The sequence below is a fragment of the Rousettus aegyptiacus genome, unplaced genomic scaffold (assembly GCF_014176215.1).
Source record: "Rousettus aegyptiacus isolate mRouAeg1 unplaced genomic scaffold, mRouAeg1.p scaffold_m13_p_8, whole genome shotgun sequence".
Classification (NCBI taxonomy): domain Eukaryota; kingdom Metazoa; phylum Chordata; class Mammalia; order Chiroptera; family Pteropodidae; genus Rousettus; species Rousettus aegyptiacus.
In genome coordinates this window covers 38,277,997-38,294,401 of record NW_023416311.1, presented here as the reverse complement: position 1 = coordinate 38,294,401, position 16,405 = coordinate 38,277,997, and the positions used below count along the sequence as shown (strand labels likewise).

The 16,405-nt window shown below is 31.4% G+C and overlaps 1 protein-coding gene across 2 annotated transcripts in view; it reads right to left on the bottom strand.

Moving 5' to 3' along the window:
* The window catches only part of DTWD2 (DTW domain containing 2), a 95,950-nt gene that overhangs the window by 66,610 nt on the left and 12,935 nt on the right, over window positions 1-16,405 (bottom strand). For both annotated transcript variants that reach the window (XR_001597021.2, XM_016145327.2), the window contains exons 2-4: window positions 9,796-9,886; window positions 5,898-5,992; window positions 3,521-3,713 (exon numbers count right to left, since the gene is read on the bottom strand). Coding sequence is in view for 1 of the 2 variants with exons in the window: in XM_016145327.2 (XP_016000813.2) it covers window positions 3,521-3,713; window positions 5,898-5,992; window positions 9,796-9,886 (379 nt within the window). In the remaining variant the exon portion in view is untranslated. The remainder of the gene's footprint in view (window positions 1-3,520; window positions 3,714-5,897; window positions 5,993-9,795; window positions 9,887-16,405) is intronic.

The following is a 16,405-nucleotide window of genomic DNA, read 5'->3' as shown; positions in this document are numbered from 1 at the left end:
CCACTTCTTTTTCTGACACTTCATTATTAGAGTATAGGAACGCTATGGATTTTTGAATATTGATGTTGTATCCAGAAACTTTACTGTATTTGCTTATTGTTTCTAGTAGTGTTCTTGTGGAGTCTTTAGGATTTCCTATATAGAGAATCATGTCATCAGCAAACAGCTATCCATATGAGACTAATCTCTGCTTCCTACAGACATCTTCTAGTATCAAAGAGGAAGGCCAATCATAAGAGAAAATTAGACCAACACAAAGTGATGCAAACCTCAAAACAGGGAGCTACTGGAGAACCACATCCAACGAAGGCTGAAGTCATTCCTATCCATTCTGAGCTTCTCAATTACATAAACTATATACTACTTTCTTCGTTTGAGTTATAGAGTTGGATGTCTGTCATTACACATGAAAGAGACATGTTATTTGTAACTTATTTATGTCCATTTATTAAAGCAGAGTCCCTAGAAAAGTCTATTACATAATAACTTTTATCCAGAAAAGCTGAGGAATAGGGTTACTAATTAACTAAATATTATCACATATAAATGGGAAATCTTTCAATAATTCAAAAAGATATTAAAAAGAAGCAAAGCTTTTTAGTTTTGTAGAAGGTAGTTCAAAACTCACTATAATTATCAATAATTTTATTATTTTATAGATGTCTAAAGGTATGTCTATAGTTACTTTTTAAAATCAATCCTTTTTAACTATATAGATATCTAACCAATGTACTGTATACTTGAAACTAATTTAAATAAATTTTTATAAATTAAAAATAAAAATAAAATAAATAAATAATAAAATAAAAATCGATCCTCTTCAACCTAACTTATTTATCTGACACACACACATGCCTTTTTAGAAGGAGTAGATATACAAATTTCATTGCTTTTTTTGCAACAACTTCTAGAAACATATTTTGTCTAACCAAATTAATATTTGGGTTGGTAATTGTATGATACTCTAAAAGCCATACTTATAATTATTTCTAAGGTTATCTGTACCTCCCAAGTATACTAAGATGAAACTGTCTCGAGATATACATGAGTTTTTATAAATTGTTTGGCTTTAAATTACTATGTATATATTTTTTACTTCAGGCCAAAAATATTTAGGAAAAGAAGATCCTGAAGGGCTAGACCTAGCAAAATTTCCATTTTAAAAAGTAAAATTTTGATATCTATTCCTTACTCTCATGAAGTTCAGAAAAAGAGACAAAGAGAGAGACACTGATCATGCAAATATGACATTATATTAACACTTGAGGATATCTGAGAAACCTTTGTGTTACATTATTCTTGAAACTTTTCTGTAAGTTTGAAGTTATTTCAACATAAATGTTTATAACTTAGTATCTGTTGACATATAATTACAAGGGTAAATGATAATTTTTATACCTACATTAACTGTGTATTTTGTTAACTTCGTTTTCATATCTATGGTCCATTTTTTAACTGAGATTTTCTCTTTACCTTATTCATTTCTAAGAACTGTAAGCTTATTATGCCTTTATCTGATTCATAGTTGTCCAGAAAGACATTTGCCTTTTCACTTTAGTTTATGGTGCTATCTTGCCCCATGTAGTCTAACCTAATGTTTTTTAAGTATTTTTTTTTTATTTTATAGTTGAAAGATACCCATTTCAAGGTTAAACAAATAACCACTTATATTTGCTTCTGACTTGGAAATACAAAAAAAAAAAAAGATGAAAGAAATGTATGGCATAGAAGGACTAGGGAAATTATTTAATTTACTTACTTTCTTATCTGCTACTCAATTTAAAGGAGAAAAATAAGTTGGGTGATTGTATTTTTTAAAATACCTTTTAATCTTTTTAATATGACTATGTCCTTAATTTCTGTGGTAGTCATGAAGACAACATAAAATGAAAGATCAGAGATGCAGACACAGTATATCCACACAAAATAAAAATATTTACACTAAAATATTTTATAGAGGTAACACTTTAAACTTTTTTTTTTATATTGAACAACATTTAAATGCAATGTAAATATAAAATTTTACCTGGAATGCACCACAATCTGACAGTATCCACGCTTTTTATGAATTGGTTCTTAAGTAACACAAAGATTATTTAAGAAGTTAGATAAACCTACAGAAGCTACTATATGTAAACATCCTAAATGAAATTCTTCTACTTTAGAAATGGATTTATTTTAATTAAGACCATAGGCTTTGGCTCTAAACTAGGTGGGTTCAAATTAGCTCTGCTGTGAAATAGTGATGTAAAGCAAACTATTTAACATCTCTGTGCCTCAGTTTCCTCATCTGTTATCTAAGATAATAACAAGACTCACCTTATGGGATTTGTGGAAGGTTAAAATCAGTTAACACATGTAGAGCACTTGGAATTGAGACTCACCCATTCAAAGCACTCAACACATTAGCTACTTTTTAGAACTGTTTTGCATATTTGAGTCTCATCTGAAAACCATGACTGCATTTCAGTCAAAGGGAATTAAACTACAAAGAACTGAGTTTAAATTTCAGAATCAAGGTTCACTATTATTTTCCACTAAGTGCAGGGCTTATGTTCACCCAAAAACAAAGCAGATAAATATACAACACAAAACTATTGGAAATGCACGGATAACTTCATTAAAAATAAATAAACAGAAACTTTTAATATATCTTTTGCGACATCATATAGCCCAAGTATGCCAAAAATAAAAACATATAGAGAAGTGCAAATAAACTTTAAAAAAATGTAAACACTTTCTTCACCAAATAGACAATGTGAATTTTCTACATCATAGAACAGGTACTTACTTATCCATAAACAATCATAAAATTATTCAAAATATTACAGGCAATGTTCTTTCATCACAATCCAACAAAATCAGAAATAAAAATAAAAGTAACCAAAAATGTTATAACACTTAAGAATAAAGAACTCAATAATCCATGGATAGAAAGAAATCAAAACAAATTATAAATAATATCAATGCTACAGATATAAGAAGACAGGAACCCAAAACTGAGATATAATTAAATTATACTAAGAAATACTGCAGTCTTCTCTCCCTTTATTATTAAAGAAGAAACTCACAAATCTTAACGAAGGAAAGTAGTACTTAGTATGAATGTTACAAAACCAGAAAAATGAAGCTGAAAAAAAGTGAAAGAAATTGATCAAGATACAAGCTCAAATTAATAAAATAAGAATAAAATATAATAGCCACTAAAATAATCTAAAGGCTAATAGTTTTAAAAGTAAAATAGAAAAACCTCTATTGAGTAGTGTGTTCACAGGAAAAAAAAAAAATGTGTGTGTATCTATGTATGATTAGAAAGGAGAAAGGACACATTCAGAAGAAATTTAAGTAATTATGTAAGAATATTTCCAGGTATATGGCAATCAATTTAACTCAGAGGAAAGAAATAATTCCCAAGAAAAACTAAAAGTTATTAAAAATGTATGTGTATCCCCTCACAGACAACATATACAACATAATTATACATTTGTATTTATTCTACTATGTTAAAATATTAGTTTACCTGTTTGGGCAGTCTGAACAAAGAATTCTTATAGAAAATGTCCTTAGCCTGGCTCCATGTACCATCAATGATGATGATTGTAGAAGGATATATAGGAGAATCTAATATAAATTCTTCTAAATTAGCAGCTTCATCCCCTGGATATAATATTAATGTACCAGACTTCCGACAAACAGTTGAAAGTTCGGGATCTCTAAAAGTATTTTTAAAAAAATCTTCATTAGCTTGTGCGTGAACAACAAGTTTTATTACTCTTAGTGAATTTCATTCAAAAGTACATGTTAAAGCATTTCTGCACTAGAAGTGTAATAAAATGAGATGGCCCCTATCTGCAGGAAACAAAAACTGGAGGGGGAAAGGACAAGTTAAAGTATCAATTAAAAACAATAAATGGCATCTTCTTCAAACTAATAAATGGTATCTACAAAAATGTACAGCTAATATCATATTTAACAATGTTCCTTGAGATGTGGATCAAAGCAGAGATGTTGGCTTTCACCACTCCTATATACAATGTACTAAAGGTCTCAATTATTGCAATAAGACAAGAAAAATAAATAAAATACATAAAGATCAGAAAGGAAGACATATAAATGACCCTATTTGACTGGATAATGCTACTTACCCAAAAAGTCCTAGGGAAGCTAAAAAACAATTTATAAAACTAACATATGAATTTAGAAAGTCACTGGATACAGAGTTGATATGCAAAACCCAATTGTTTTCTTATATACTAAAGGCAAAAAACTGAAGGTAAGTATTTAAATTCCATTTACGAAGGATACTAAAAGTAATGTATTATAATCATTAACCCATGGTTACATCATATACTCTAACAAAAGCCTAACTTAATCATTCAATTATAAGATTAATATTAAATTAATAAGCATACTCAGCTTTAGTTTAAAATCCATCAGTGAATAATAATTTACTAAGTAAGGACTATATCGAGCACCATGAAAAAAAAATGAGCTACTTAACATAATAGGCTCAAAGTGGGTGTACTATTTGGCAAGTGTCAAGCTTCTCATCCCTAAGCACATTCATGGAGGGGTTAGATGGCCAAATATCAGGGATGACCTAGATGGTTTCCATTTCTACCACCACAGATGCTCATCACTGCAATTAAATAACCTAGATCTAAATTGGCAGATGAAGTGGACCCACCTGTACATATGCATCCACCCAAGAATTATAGAGAAACTATCATAATAAAGAGCTTCTGTGTGAAAGAAGGGTCACCGTGTAAATGATGTGGCTGCTCCCCATGAGAAGAGCTCTGGATCTCACTTATATTCTTCAACAAAATAGCAAAATTCCTAACAACAGCACCAAACCCTAAGCAAATCTCTCCTCTGAGGGCAAGGCAATGCAAAATTTGAAACATAAAATTCTGTATGAGAAAAGTGTACCTAGCCACAGTTTCATCAGAGAAGGAAAAAGAAATGATTATATAAAGTTCTAACATGATTTTATTTTCATAATAGGAAGCTAAATAATAAAGGAAGGAAAAAGTTTGCTCGATTCCCTAGGCTTGGTGCTAGTACTGGTCTAGAATGTTCAAAAGTGAACTGAAAAATAAATTTCCATATTTTCAAAAGAATTTAAATTTTGCATCTAAAAATATATTTAACTGTGCAGACAAAATCAAAGTAATCTGTGAAGACTTTGTGAATGGGCAGAAAAGTAACAAATATGCTTCAAAGGTAAGAAAAGACTTGTAGAAAATGTAGAAAATATACATATAGTATATATTTTTATGAAAACGGGTGAAATAAGATCTTAATGTGAAATAAGATCCAAAAATATCCCAGAACTGTCAGTGAAGATATCAACTAATCGGCCACTGCACATAAAAATACTAGACCTCATCAAAAAGAATACAACAGGTGAAGACATACATATGAGGTGCCTATAACTAGAATACTAGATATAGTTCTTTAGTCACTGTACCTTAGGAAAGCCTTAATGGGCTAGAAATGGATAGATATGTTTATTTATATAAATATATGACATATGTAATTATTAAAAAAGAAAAAACAACTGAACTAAATCTACTACAAGCACCCTACCATCTTGGACTAAAATGAAATAAACAGTAAATATATATACCTTTTAGGCCCAATATATATTAATATGGGATTCAGATAATACTATCATTCCTTCATTTATTCCATTTTGGCCTGTTTTGAGGGCAGGGTATTTTTCTTTGTTTTGCTTTGTCTTGTATTATTTTGAGAAAAGGCAGAAACTGAATTTGTTGACCACTTCCAATGTATGATGTTCTTTCTAGGTCTAATGAGTAAGTTGAAGGAAACCATTTTTAAAGATCTATATAGAAGAAAATTATTTTAATTTGCCCTAAAAGTTAATTTACCTTTCTTCACTGAAGCGACGACCAATTTTGACTTTACATTTGTCCTGGGGTAGGCATGCTGTTAATAGAGGAACTGTCCGCAACACTTTGTTTTCCTTTAATTAAAAAAAAATAATTAAAACGTAAGTTTTTAATTAGACATACTTTTTAAAACTTTATGATGAATATATGATTTATAACATTATATAAAATTTTATTACGGAACATAATTCAATAAAAAGACTATAGTTTCTCTAATTTATCAATATTAAATAATACAAGTGTATATTTTTATCCTATTTGGGTTTAGAGGTTTAGAGCTCAAATAAGATAACATTAAATAATGGTTAAGATTATAAAAAAAGTAAATTTGTGTTTAATTAAATTGAAATTATTTATTCTAATCAATTCTTTATTTCAATAATAATTATATTTTGTAATATGTCAACTTGAAGAAAAGTGCCTAGATCTTTATGCCTAGAAAGCAAAGAAGTGTTCAAAAAAACAAACATGGGGCATATCAAAGGAACAGAGAAGTCAATCTTAAAGAGCTCCCAATGGCCAAACTGGAACAACCTGAGCAACAAAATAAGTAAGAGTATTTGAATTATAACCCAAAGTATAAAATATAGAGTCCAGATTGATATAAATACATGATTAAATAAATAAATGGGAGAGAAGAGACAAATCTTCTCTATAGAAAAATTCCAAGTAATAAATGTAAATACTCCCCACTCCAGGAGATGGAGCTTAATCTCTCCCTGCCACTTGAGTGTGGGCTGGATTTATGTCCTTACTACCAAAGAATAAAGAGCATGGAAATGGAAAAACATAAAAACTTTAGAGTTAAGAAATCTGGTGACCATTTCTGTAAATTCCATTAACTATCATAAGTGGTTTTTTCAATGCTCTATCTTCTAACACTAAAAACGACTTTTCTTATTGTCACAAGAATTCTAACCTCAATCTTTGTAGAGCCAAGTGATTAGCTATTCTGCATTAGCCTAACATTTTTCTTGGTTATTTTGGTCTGCATGGCTCAGTCTGGCTCTTCTCTGCTAAAAATGTTTTTCTTGATCAAATAAGTAATAGAGCCCCTCTCTCATCAGTTTAGCTATACACAATCCAATGTTATCTTTATCAATTTATATAATCCTGCTCAAATATATCCTCATAGTGATAATTTGACTATTTTTTGTGTCTGCAGAAAAATGACAAAGTCCTTAAAGAATATCAATATTACTTTCCTTTAGAAGTATCAGTAATGTTACAGTAATGTTACATATGAATTTACTAGATTAAAAATAAATGTATAATAACATTATGTTTATAACAGAAAAAAAGTTATAGTAACAGTATTCAAACATCACAAACACATATACACACACCATTATTTAGGGACATTTCTGTGTTTACTTCTTTTGCTTTTGAGTTCCTGAAGTGTTGATTACAATAACATGTAAAAAATAAATTTAAAGATGCTAAGAGTAGTTAAACTGACCTTTCTAATGAAAAGTTGGAAAAGAAAATAGAAGAGTAAAAATTTGCTAAAATTTCAACTTTGAACATGCAGCAGGCTGGGGCACTGAGAGAGCCTGAAAATAATGATTTGGAGCAGCTAACATATAAATGCAACTAGGAGGAGATAGGTGAGAAAGGAGTTTTAAGACATTTTACAATGTTTTATACTGTTTCCTCTTTCTTGACCATCACTATGAGACTTTGACACATACTTAAATCTCTTTCCAAACTTTTATCAAAGTAACACATGGACACATGTCAAGTTAAATAGTGCCCCAAAGTGTATGATGTTCCCAGATACTTCCTCCTATGCCACTTATCAGAGGCAATCACTTTAACTCTTTTATCTGTATCTTTTGGTAGTTATCTCCATATTTCTAAATATGTGTTTTGGTATTTGATTTATCAATTTTAAATACTATCTACAAACTACCATTTATTATCACCATAATAACTAACTTTAATGTACATAACTCAAAATATATTCTAGATAGATGACAGATGGATAAATGGATGGAAAGGCAGGCAGGCGGACAGATAAATGTACTGTTCACAATAAACCAGTAAAGAAGTCCCTTTTATAATATCCATTTTACTAATGATGAAAGTGAAGCACAGAGAATTTAACTTGCCCAGAGTTAGAGTTTACAGAGCCACTGAGGACTTAAACTCAAGCAATCTGGCTTCTGAGCCCTTAGTCTTAACTACTGTACTTTATAGACACAGCCTCTCATAATAAATGAGGATTCAGCTTTCTTACATCACTCCTTACCCTCACATCTTCTAATATTTATAGTTAAATTAATAAAGTGTTTACCTCATTATGGCTACATATACATTGTTTAACATAACCTTTCTTGTAAAGTTTTTTGTTATTTTTGAGATAACTGGTTTGTTTTCATCTTTAAGGAATTTTCTACATACATGTAACTACTCTTTGAAATGTTCCATCATATCGCCACCACATCATGCATTCCATCAAGTCTTCTTTTTCCAAAGTCATCTCCTAGAGCCTATCCAAATAGTTTTCAATCACTTTTTAGAGGAAGTCATCAAATCAGCATAGTCTGTTATTGAAAACAGTGTGCTGAGATTAAGAATAAGGCAGCTCAGTATTACTGAGTTAGATTAAGATTGGAAAATTCCATGGGTGATAAGAAAAAACAAAATGGATGTACTTGTACATACATAAAATACAACTGTAGCATACACAATTATAAACTGATCACCTAAATTGTGAATTAACCATGGATGGAGGAATGAAAGAAAGGAAGGATTTGACATTAAAATTGCCAAAAATCAATTGAAACACAATAAAAAAGAGGTGCCATGCCATGTATACTACAAAATGAAAAGAGCATTCACCATCCAAAGTTAAGTTTTAGCCAAAACTGTTAAGGCCAGTTAACTATCATTTTATACAAATCGAGCTGCACAATGTTGTAAGTTTAAATGCAATAGAATAATGCTAGTGACCGAACTGTCTAATCCTGACCAAATCATGTTGTTGTTAACATTGAAAAATAGGGTGCCCAACAAATGAAATAGTTAACAATTTGTAATAAAATAATAATAAGTGTTTCATCATTTGAAAAAGAAGGAAAACAGATTAATACCTTTCACATCTTTGTTAAAGTCTTCAAGTGGTAGAGGCTTCAGAAATTTTAAAAAAAAATTAGTCCTTTTTCAAAAACTGATTCAATCTATGATGTCCTGAATGCCTAAATGCTGGAATAGTTTTAACTTCAGTTTACACTGAACCCATTTTGTACTATGCACTGACTACATCTGTTTTAATTATAATTTGTGGTTCTCTACGACTTCCTTCACCTCCCTCTTCCTCACTAAATCAAGAGTTATAAACACACGTACATACCTGCACATGCAATAATTATCACTAATATAGGACAGTATTAATTAAAAACTCTTTCTATAAAACACATATACTATAAAATATACATATTTGTTCTATTCATTTAAAAGACAAAAAAATTATATATTCATTTTGTAACACTAAAATACTGAGGTACTTTTGTTTTAACAAGACATTAATGAACGTAAGCTATAATTAAAATTTTAAAAGCAATGATTTCTTAGTTCTTTACTTATGAAAATCTCATTTTTTCTTCAGACAAAATTGTTGGCATTATAAATTTCTACACTATTCAACACAGCTTTTTGTGAAATAATACCATTTTATGAAATAATATAGTTTTTATATCTCTCCAAAGCATATGACACTATACTATCACGTATTATGTAAAAGAGAAAGCATTTATCATCAATTTATTTTCAGAAATGCTAAAGAGCTGAAAGGGATTAGTATGTTCATTTGTGTGTTTCCTCTTGTATACTAATATTCTGTTTGAAATTGTGTACTTTACAAAATTTTACTCACCTCTGCTGGATGCTGAATTATGTACAAATGGGTAGAGACATGTAGAGGATACACTGGTAGAAATGGACACAAACACACTTTCTGAGGCCGGCTAAAGAGCAGAAAGAAAAAGAATGTCTGTAAATGTTTAAAATACAATGATATGACAATAACCTAAAACTTGAACATAATCCAACATCATTATATAAAGAGATTTGCTAAAGCTGCATTCTTTTCAAATGAAACACCAAGAATGAATTTAATCACTCGGACTTTACATATGAGAATTTGGAAAAAGATTCAAGTAAATTCTTTACCATCTATGTAGATCAAAGTATCTCAAATAATTTTGTCTTAGTTATCTTTAGTGGAAGAATACTCATAAGTCACCACCATGCTCTTTTTAGTCATGAAGCAACACTTCTACTAACTTGCATTCCAAATCAAAAGCAGATCGTATGTCAAAGAGAAACCTAGCAACTTTTTAAAAATCCTCTGAAGCTGAAGGAAACAAGATAATGATAAAATATTAGAACATAATTACCATCTAGAGGAGTTCTAATTAAACCTAGCCATCAAGCAATATGGGGAGCTTATCAATTGTGAGAAGAAACCCAAATGGGGGCCATAAAATTATATTTGGCTAGAATTATATCCACAGAGTATCTGCCTTATCCATTTATTTTCCCTTTTTCTGTAGTTTACATTGTTGTTTTTGTTTTACTTCCTTCTTAGTGTTTTACTATTGTTCCAGTAACACTTATGTTCATTACAAAATTCAGACAGAATAAAAGGGTATACTTCCCATCTCAGCACTCCAACCTAGGGCACTCTTTTCCCTAGGGGCAACCAATGACCAGTTTCTTGTATGTCCTGAACTTTACCGTTAAATCCTATATTTGATATGTGTATTTGTAAAAGGAAATTTATCAAGCAGCCAGATATAGCATATATGAGAGTAAATTTTCACAACAGGTCACTATTATGGGCAAATGTTATATGCCATTATGATAGTATACAAGTGAATGTTACATTAAAGAGAATTCCCAACAGCATACTTACTACTATAAAACTGACTGCTATCAAATCCTTCAGTTTTACTTATGCAGTTATAGCCTGAGGTAAAAAGTGCTTATATAAATAAACCATGGAGTGAGTAAATCAGTTCAATTATATTTACCACCTCGTTCTGCAAGAAACTATCAAATCTATGCTTCTGCTGGAAAAAATTCACTAGATAACATCTTAGGAAGAGGTAGAAATGTGTTGTACAACATGACTCCACTCCCCTCTCCTCCACCAAACCTAGAATAAATGATTGACCCCAAAAAAAGCAACACACTCACTTTCCAGTGACATCTGAAATGATTTGGTGACATTACTCTGCCCTACACTGGACTCCTCCTCAGGAGTGTTAGCAGGGAGAGAGTCATTCATTGGTCACAAGAGGAATAAATACAAGTAAACAGAGAGGAGCACACACTGATTGATGGAACGAGGTGTACTGACAGAGATCATGGGCTGAAATTGGAAAAGATTCCTCATTCAGTATTAAGAATAAGGAGGATGAGTTACATTCAAATTCTAAAATTTCAAGTTTTGGCCTTTTTTAAATATGAAACTCTGTATATGACTGAAATGCACAATCACATGTCAGTAAAATTATTTTCATAAAACGTAATTTAAGATCAGATGAAATCATTTAAAAAAATTCAGAATTTAGACTTTAATATCTGTAAATTGCATGATTCTAAGAATATAAAAGAAGGTAAAAAAAAAAATTGATGCACTAAGCAAGAAATAGCCACGTGTCAATAGAGCCAAAGAACTGCAAAATTCGAAAAAGGAAACAAGCTGGGTGGAAACTGCAGACTTCTGTGGGTAGCAGAAAACTAGATAAGTAAACCCTGAAAATAACATCTTTAGCTCACAACATATGTAGTGATCACAGAAGTCCTTAGTATGACAGGACAGTGCAAAGAACTGCTCTGAATACTGCTAGCTCTGAGTTTCCTGTGTGACCAAACCATCTGTTCATCTGGAGAAGGGGGAACCCTCAGTTACCTAGGATGGTAATTTTCTTACTAGAAAGATACCTTTGAAGTTTAGGAATATTCAGGATTAAGTAATTCGGAGAATTGCACTTCCAAGATGATAGGGAAAGCTGCTTCACTCTACAGTGAAACAAGCAAAACTGACAAAACTATTATAAAAAACAACCATTTAAAGTCTCTGAAAATTGTTCTAAGGGCATATCCAAATAAAGAAACATTATTCAACAAAATCTACTAAAATTTCGTATTGGGACAGTTTGTGGCATTTGAGCCATAGCCCATTTCCTAACTCAGGTTGACAAAAACTCCACTGCAGGTAGGTGTGGCCAAGGGAATGGAAGTCCCTCTCAACTCTTAATCAAGGTTTACTGTATGCCACAGGGAAAGGTAGGTCATCAGCATTTCTCAACCTCTCCAACTTCAAGGTAAAGAGGCTAAATTCCTGGTAGTGTGGCTAAGAGAGCAGAGGCTCCCTAACCCTACCTAACCTCCATCTATAAAACAAAAGCTTCATCACATCGCAATAGGCTGAGAATACTAGGGTCCCAACTGCCCTCACCCCAGTTCAGTGATAGAACCAAGTTAGTCTATGGCCATGCTACCCTGAACAAGCCCAATCCCGTCTGATCTCGGAAGCTAAGCAGGATCAAGCCTGGTTAATACTTGGATGGGGGAGACTACCTATTAAGACCACGTGCAGTAGGTGTAAAAAAATTTTTAAAAAATAAGGGATTGTAAACTGACAGAGTCCTTGCAATCTGTGAGGTCAACAAAGGGTTGCCTCGCCTAAGATAGACAGACAGACAGACAGACAGACAGATAGATAAATTTTAAAGGGAAAAGAAAAAGCAAGCTAGCAGCAACTGCCCTGGCCTGTGCCCAGAACAGTGGCTCAGAGAGTTTACCCTGAAGAAGAGACAGAGTATAAGAAAAGATAGCTCTGAAGCTCTCCCCAAAGTAACTATCTGAAACACAGTGTGAGGAAGTTCAAGCCTAAGGGTGCCCTCAAAAGCAATAACTCCTCTTAATTTAATTAAGAGCAACAAGCTAAATCATGGGCCATCTAGTTCATCAGAAAGAACCAGAGAAAAAGACAGCTAAGAAGACCCTACCAGCAGTTAGAACAATCCTTAAAGAGGACTGTTTTGACCTCAAAAATTATCTCTTCCAAAATTTAATACCAGACCTATGGACAATTTATGCCTTGGAGCACAGTATCGAAACACAGAACAATCAGCTGGTAATTAGTGGAGCTTAACAGGCAGGACAGAATACCAAAACAAGTCATTTTTAAGAAAAAGATCTAGAAAAGAGACAAAGAGAATCGTGCTAAAACCATTAGAATATTGGTGATATTTGCACAATTCAATATAACAAAAACTTCTCAATTATACACTTTGAAAGGATGAATGTCATGCTATGTGAATCATATCTTAATAGTTATTTTGCAAAATGTAAAATGCAATGGAAAAACAATGTTCAATCTAATTACATGAGGTCTAGAACTTTGTCTACTTTTTTCACTTTTATATCCCAGCCTCTAATACAGTAAGCTATCAATAAATACTGTTGAATACATGAAGAAATACCTAGATGCCTTTCTCCTCCTAATTTCTTACCCCATCCCTTCATTTTCTTACATATAAAATATTGATCTCTATTTCCTCTCTAATACTCAAGCAATTAGTTTCTACTATCAATGAAATTCAGAATCTCACATATTTCTTTGTTATAATTTGTAATCATTCCAGTGATAGCAAATAAGAGGTGGAAATATTTAATTAAAAAAGTAGCTAAGCATTTTATGTGTAAAAACTGTAACTGTGACTCAAGCTAAAATTAATTGTTTTGGCTTATGCTTTGACATGCACATAAAACATCATTACCTATTTATTTTAAAGCACGTCCCCTTTATTATCCTATGTCGAATTACAATTCTCTCAAACTAATAAAACCATAGTTCTTTAAAGCATTTTGTATTCCAATTGATCAAATTTATATTTAGCAAGTTGGTTTACAATATGAATTAGCACTTGTTACTTTAAAAGCAATTTTTTTCATACTTTCCTTCTCCACAATGGTCAGCATCCACCGCACTGGTAACTAGCTGTCCAAATGTCAAACCAGCTTACCAAATTAGTGGATAGGTTCACAGTAAATGCTCTCCTCACACTAAAATCTTTCTCCAAAGAACAAAAATTCTCCCTACATCCAAACTTAACTCTTAAATACTTAACTATTTCAAACTGATAATGAATTAAGTGGTTTATAAATTCAGCAAAGTTCTATGCAAATATTTACTGTACATCTAACTATGTGCCAGACATTAGGCACTTGGGACAATAAAATAAAGATTCCTGCTCTCAAGGAGCTTATTTGTGCTCACTGTGCCAGAAAGAATTTCTTAAAAGTTTCTTACTTTCTATGAACTATTAAGGTTGACAGGGGGAAAAAAATACCAGATAACTTATTATTTATAAATAATAAACATTTATTTATAAGTAAAAATTATACTACTTCTTGAATTTATATAGATCTGAAGAAGAAAAATTAGTATCTGAAAAAATATCAACTGGTCAATTGGGTAGAGGTCAATTGGGTATGACTATTAAGATATGTCACTGACAATGTGTCATTGTCTTGCTACGTGATCTTGAGCACATCACAGGTTTTCAATTTCCTCTTTCATAAAACTAGTAACGAAGCACTAAGAAAGTTCTCGGGATAACTACTGAATCACGGGCAAATGTTATAAAAATATAATCATTTATGACTATTATTTTTCAGCTAATATATAACAGAATGTCAAAGTAAGAGTTGAGATTTTTCCCTTGTCCACATTCACGATGCACTGCAAATGTGTGATAAATATTGTTTTCCATCACTGGGGTTTATCTTCTTTAAAATCTATACAACCAAATTAATGTTAATTATGTTCTTAAAATATATATGGAACTTTCAAATAATTTCCCTCAGAGAATGATATGAAATAAGTTTCATCTTCTTTTCTTATTAAGGATTATATGAATAAATATGTAGGCTTCCTGTCAGACTAAGATTAACTGGCTTCTGAAGTGAATGGTACAGTACAAGAATAATCTGTCACTCTGGGCATCCTATCTCTGACAGCCTGTAGGCAAATGGAATTATATCTGACATATGACTAGAGATGCTAGGACCTACAAAAAAATCTTTCAAAAGTTTAATTAATATCCTATTTAATATTCACTGAATGTGATTTTTCTCATAGTACTAATTTTAACCAAGAAAATCTCACACAGGCAAACTTTAAAGATTAGTGAACAGATTTAAAAGAATTATTATTTTTAAAAGATTTCTTTTACCCACTAAAGTAATGCAAATGTAGAACCCAGAAAAAATACTGCATCTCAAATACTCCAATACTCCACAAAATTTTTATAGTCCCAATAGAGTGAAAAAGCAAAGAACAAAGAGTTTCACAGCCTTCAGTAGGTTAATTGAATAGAGACACTGCATGACACATAAAAATGCCAACAACTAATTTTAAAACAGGCTTTGAAAAACTACCACAGTGCCCTCTACTGTCACTTTAAACAAATAATCGGTAAAATAAACCTTACTTCTTAAATTTCTGAAACGATATTTGATATAACCAATTAAGAAGAAACAGCTCTTTGTTATTAATATAGTATAAGAAACTTTCATCTCATAAAGAAAAATTGCATCTATCCTGTCTGATGGCTTCAAGTATAAATAACAATAATATTCTCATACCCTCTAAAACTGTTTTTATCAATACACTATTCTATTATATAACCATTCTATTATATAACCACCTTTGGAAGTAGAGAAGGAGGGTAAAAAAAAAATCACTGTTATAGAAGAGGAAGTAACTCTATAAAGAGAATAAATATCTTTAGATTAGATTTTCAGAGACCTGTGCCCCAGAAGACATGTCTAAAGCAGCGGTCTCCAAAATGGGTTAGGAAAAATGACCCAATGGGGCACAAAAGGAAAATATTATCACTTCTATTTATTACTAATAATTCATATATAGAATAACAATCCCTCCTCAGCTTGGTATATGAAATAATTATGCATCAGGATATGTGGTATCCTGATAAAAAAAAAAAAAGAGAGAGAAGTTCCATAACATGGAATGTTAACAATGGCATCTGCAAAGAAACTATACACACCCACCAAGAATCTATATTGATGAAACTCTAATTACACAATCACAATGAACCTCAATGAATCACAATAAAGCATATGACCAAGCTGTTTCTTACTCCTAGTTCAAACTTTTTATTAGTTTAAAAAATCTAATGAGATATGACAATAACTTTAAAAATTAGAAATTATAAAGATTATTTGTATTGTGGATTCACATTTTACTATCATTAACAATGAACTTCACTGTAAGTATATATCATGCCTCAAAATAATGGATAATGAAAATAATCTGATCACAATTAGCAAGACTTTTTTTTTTTTTTTTTTTTTTTTTTTTACAGATCCTGCCTCAGGCTTATTTGTATATATATAGCACAGGAGGACACCAGCCCCATGCAGACAGCAAGGGTCACACCATTCTT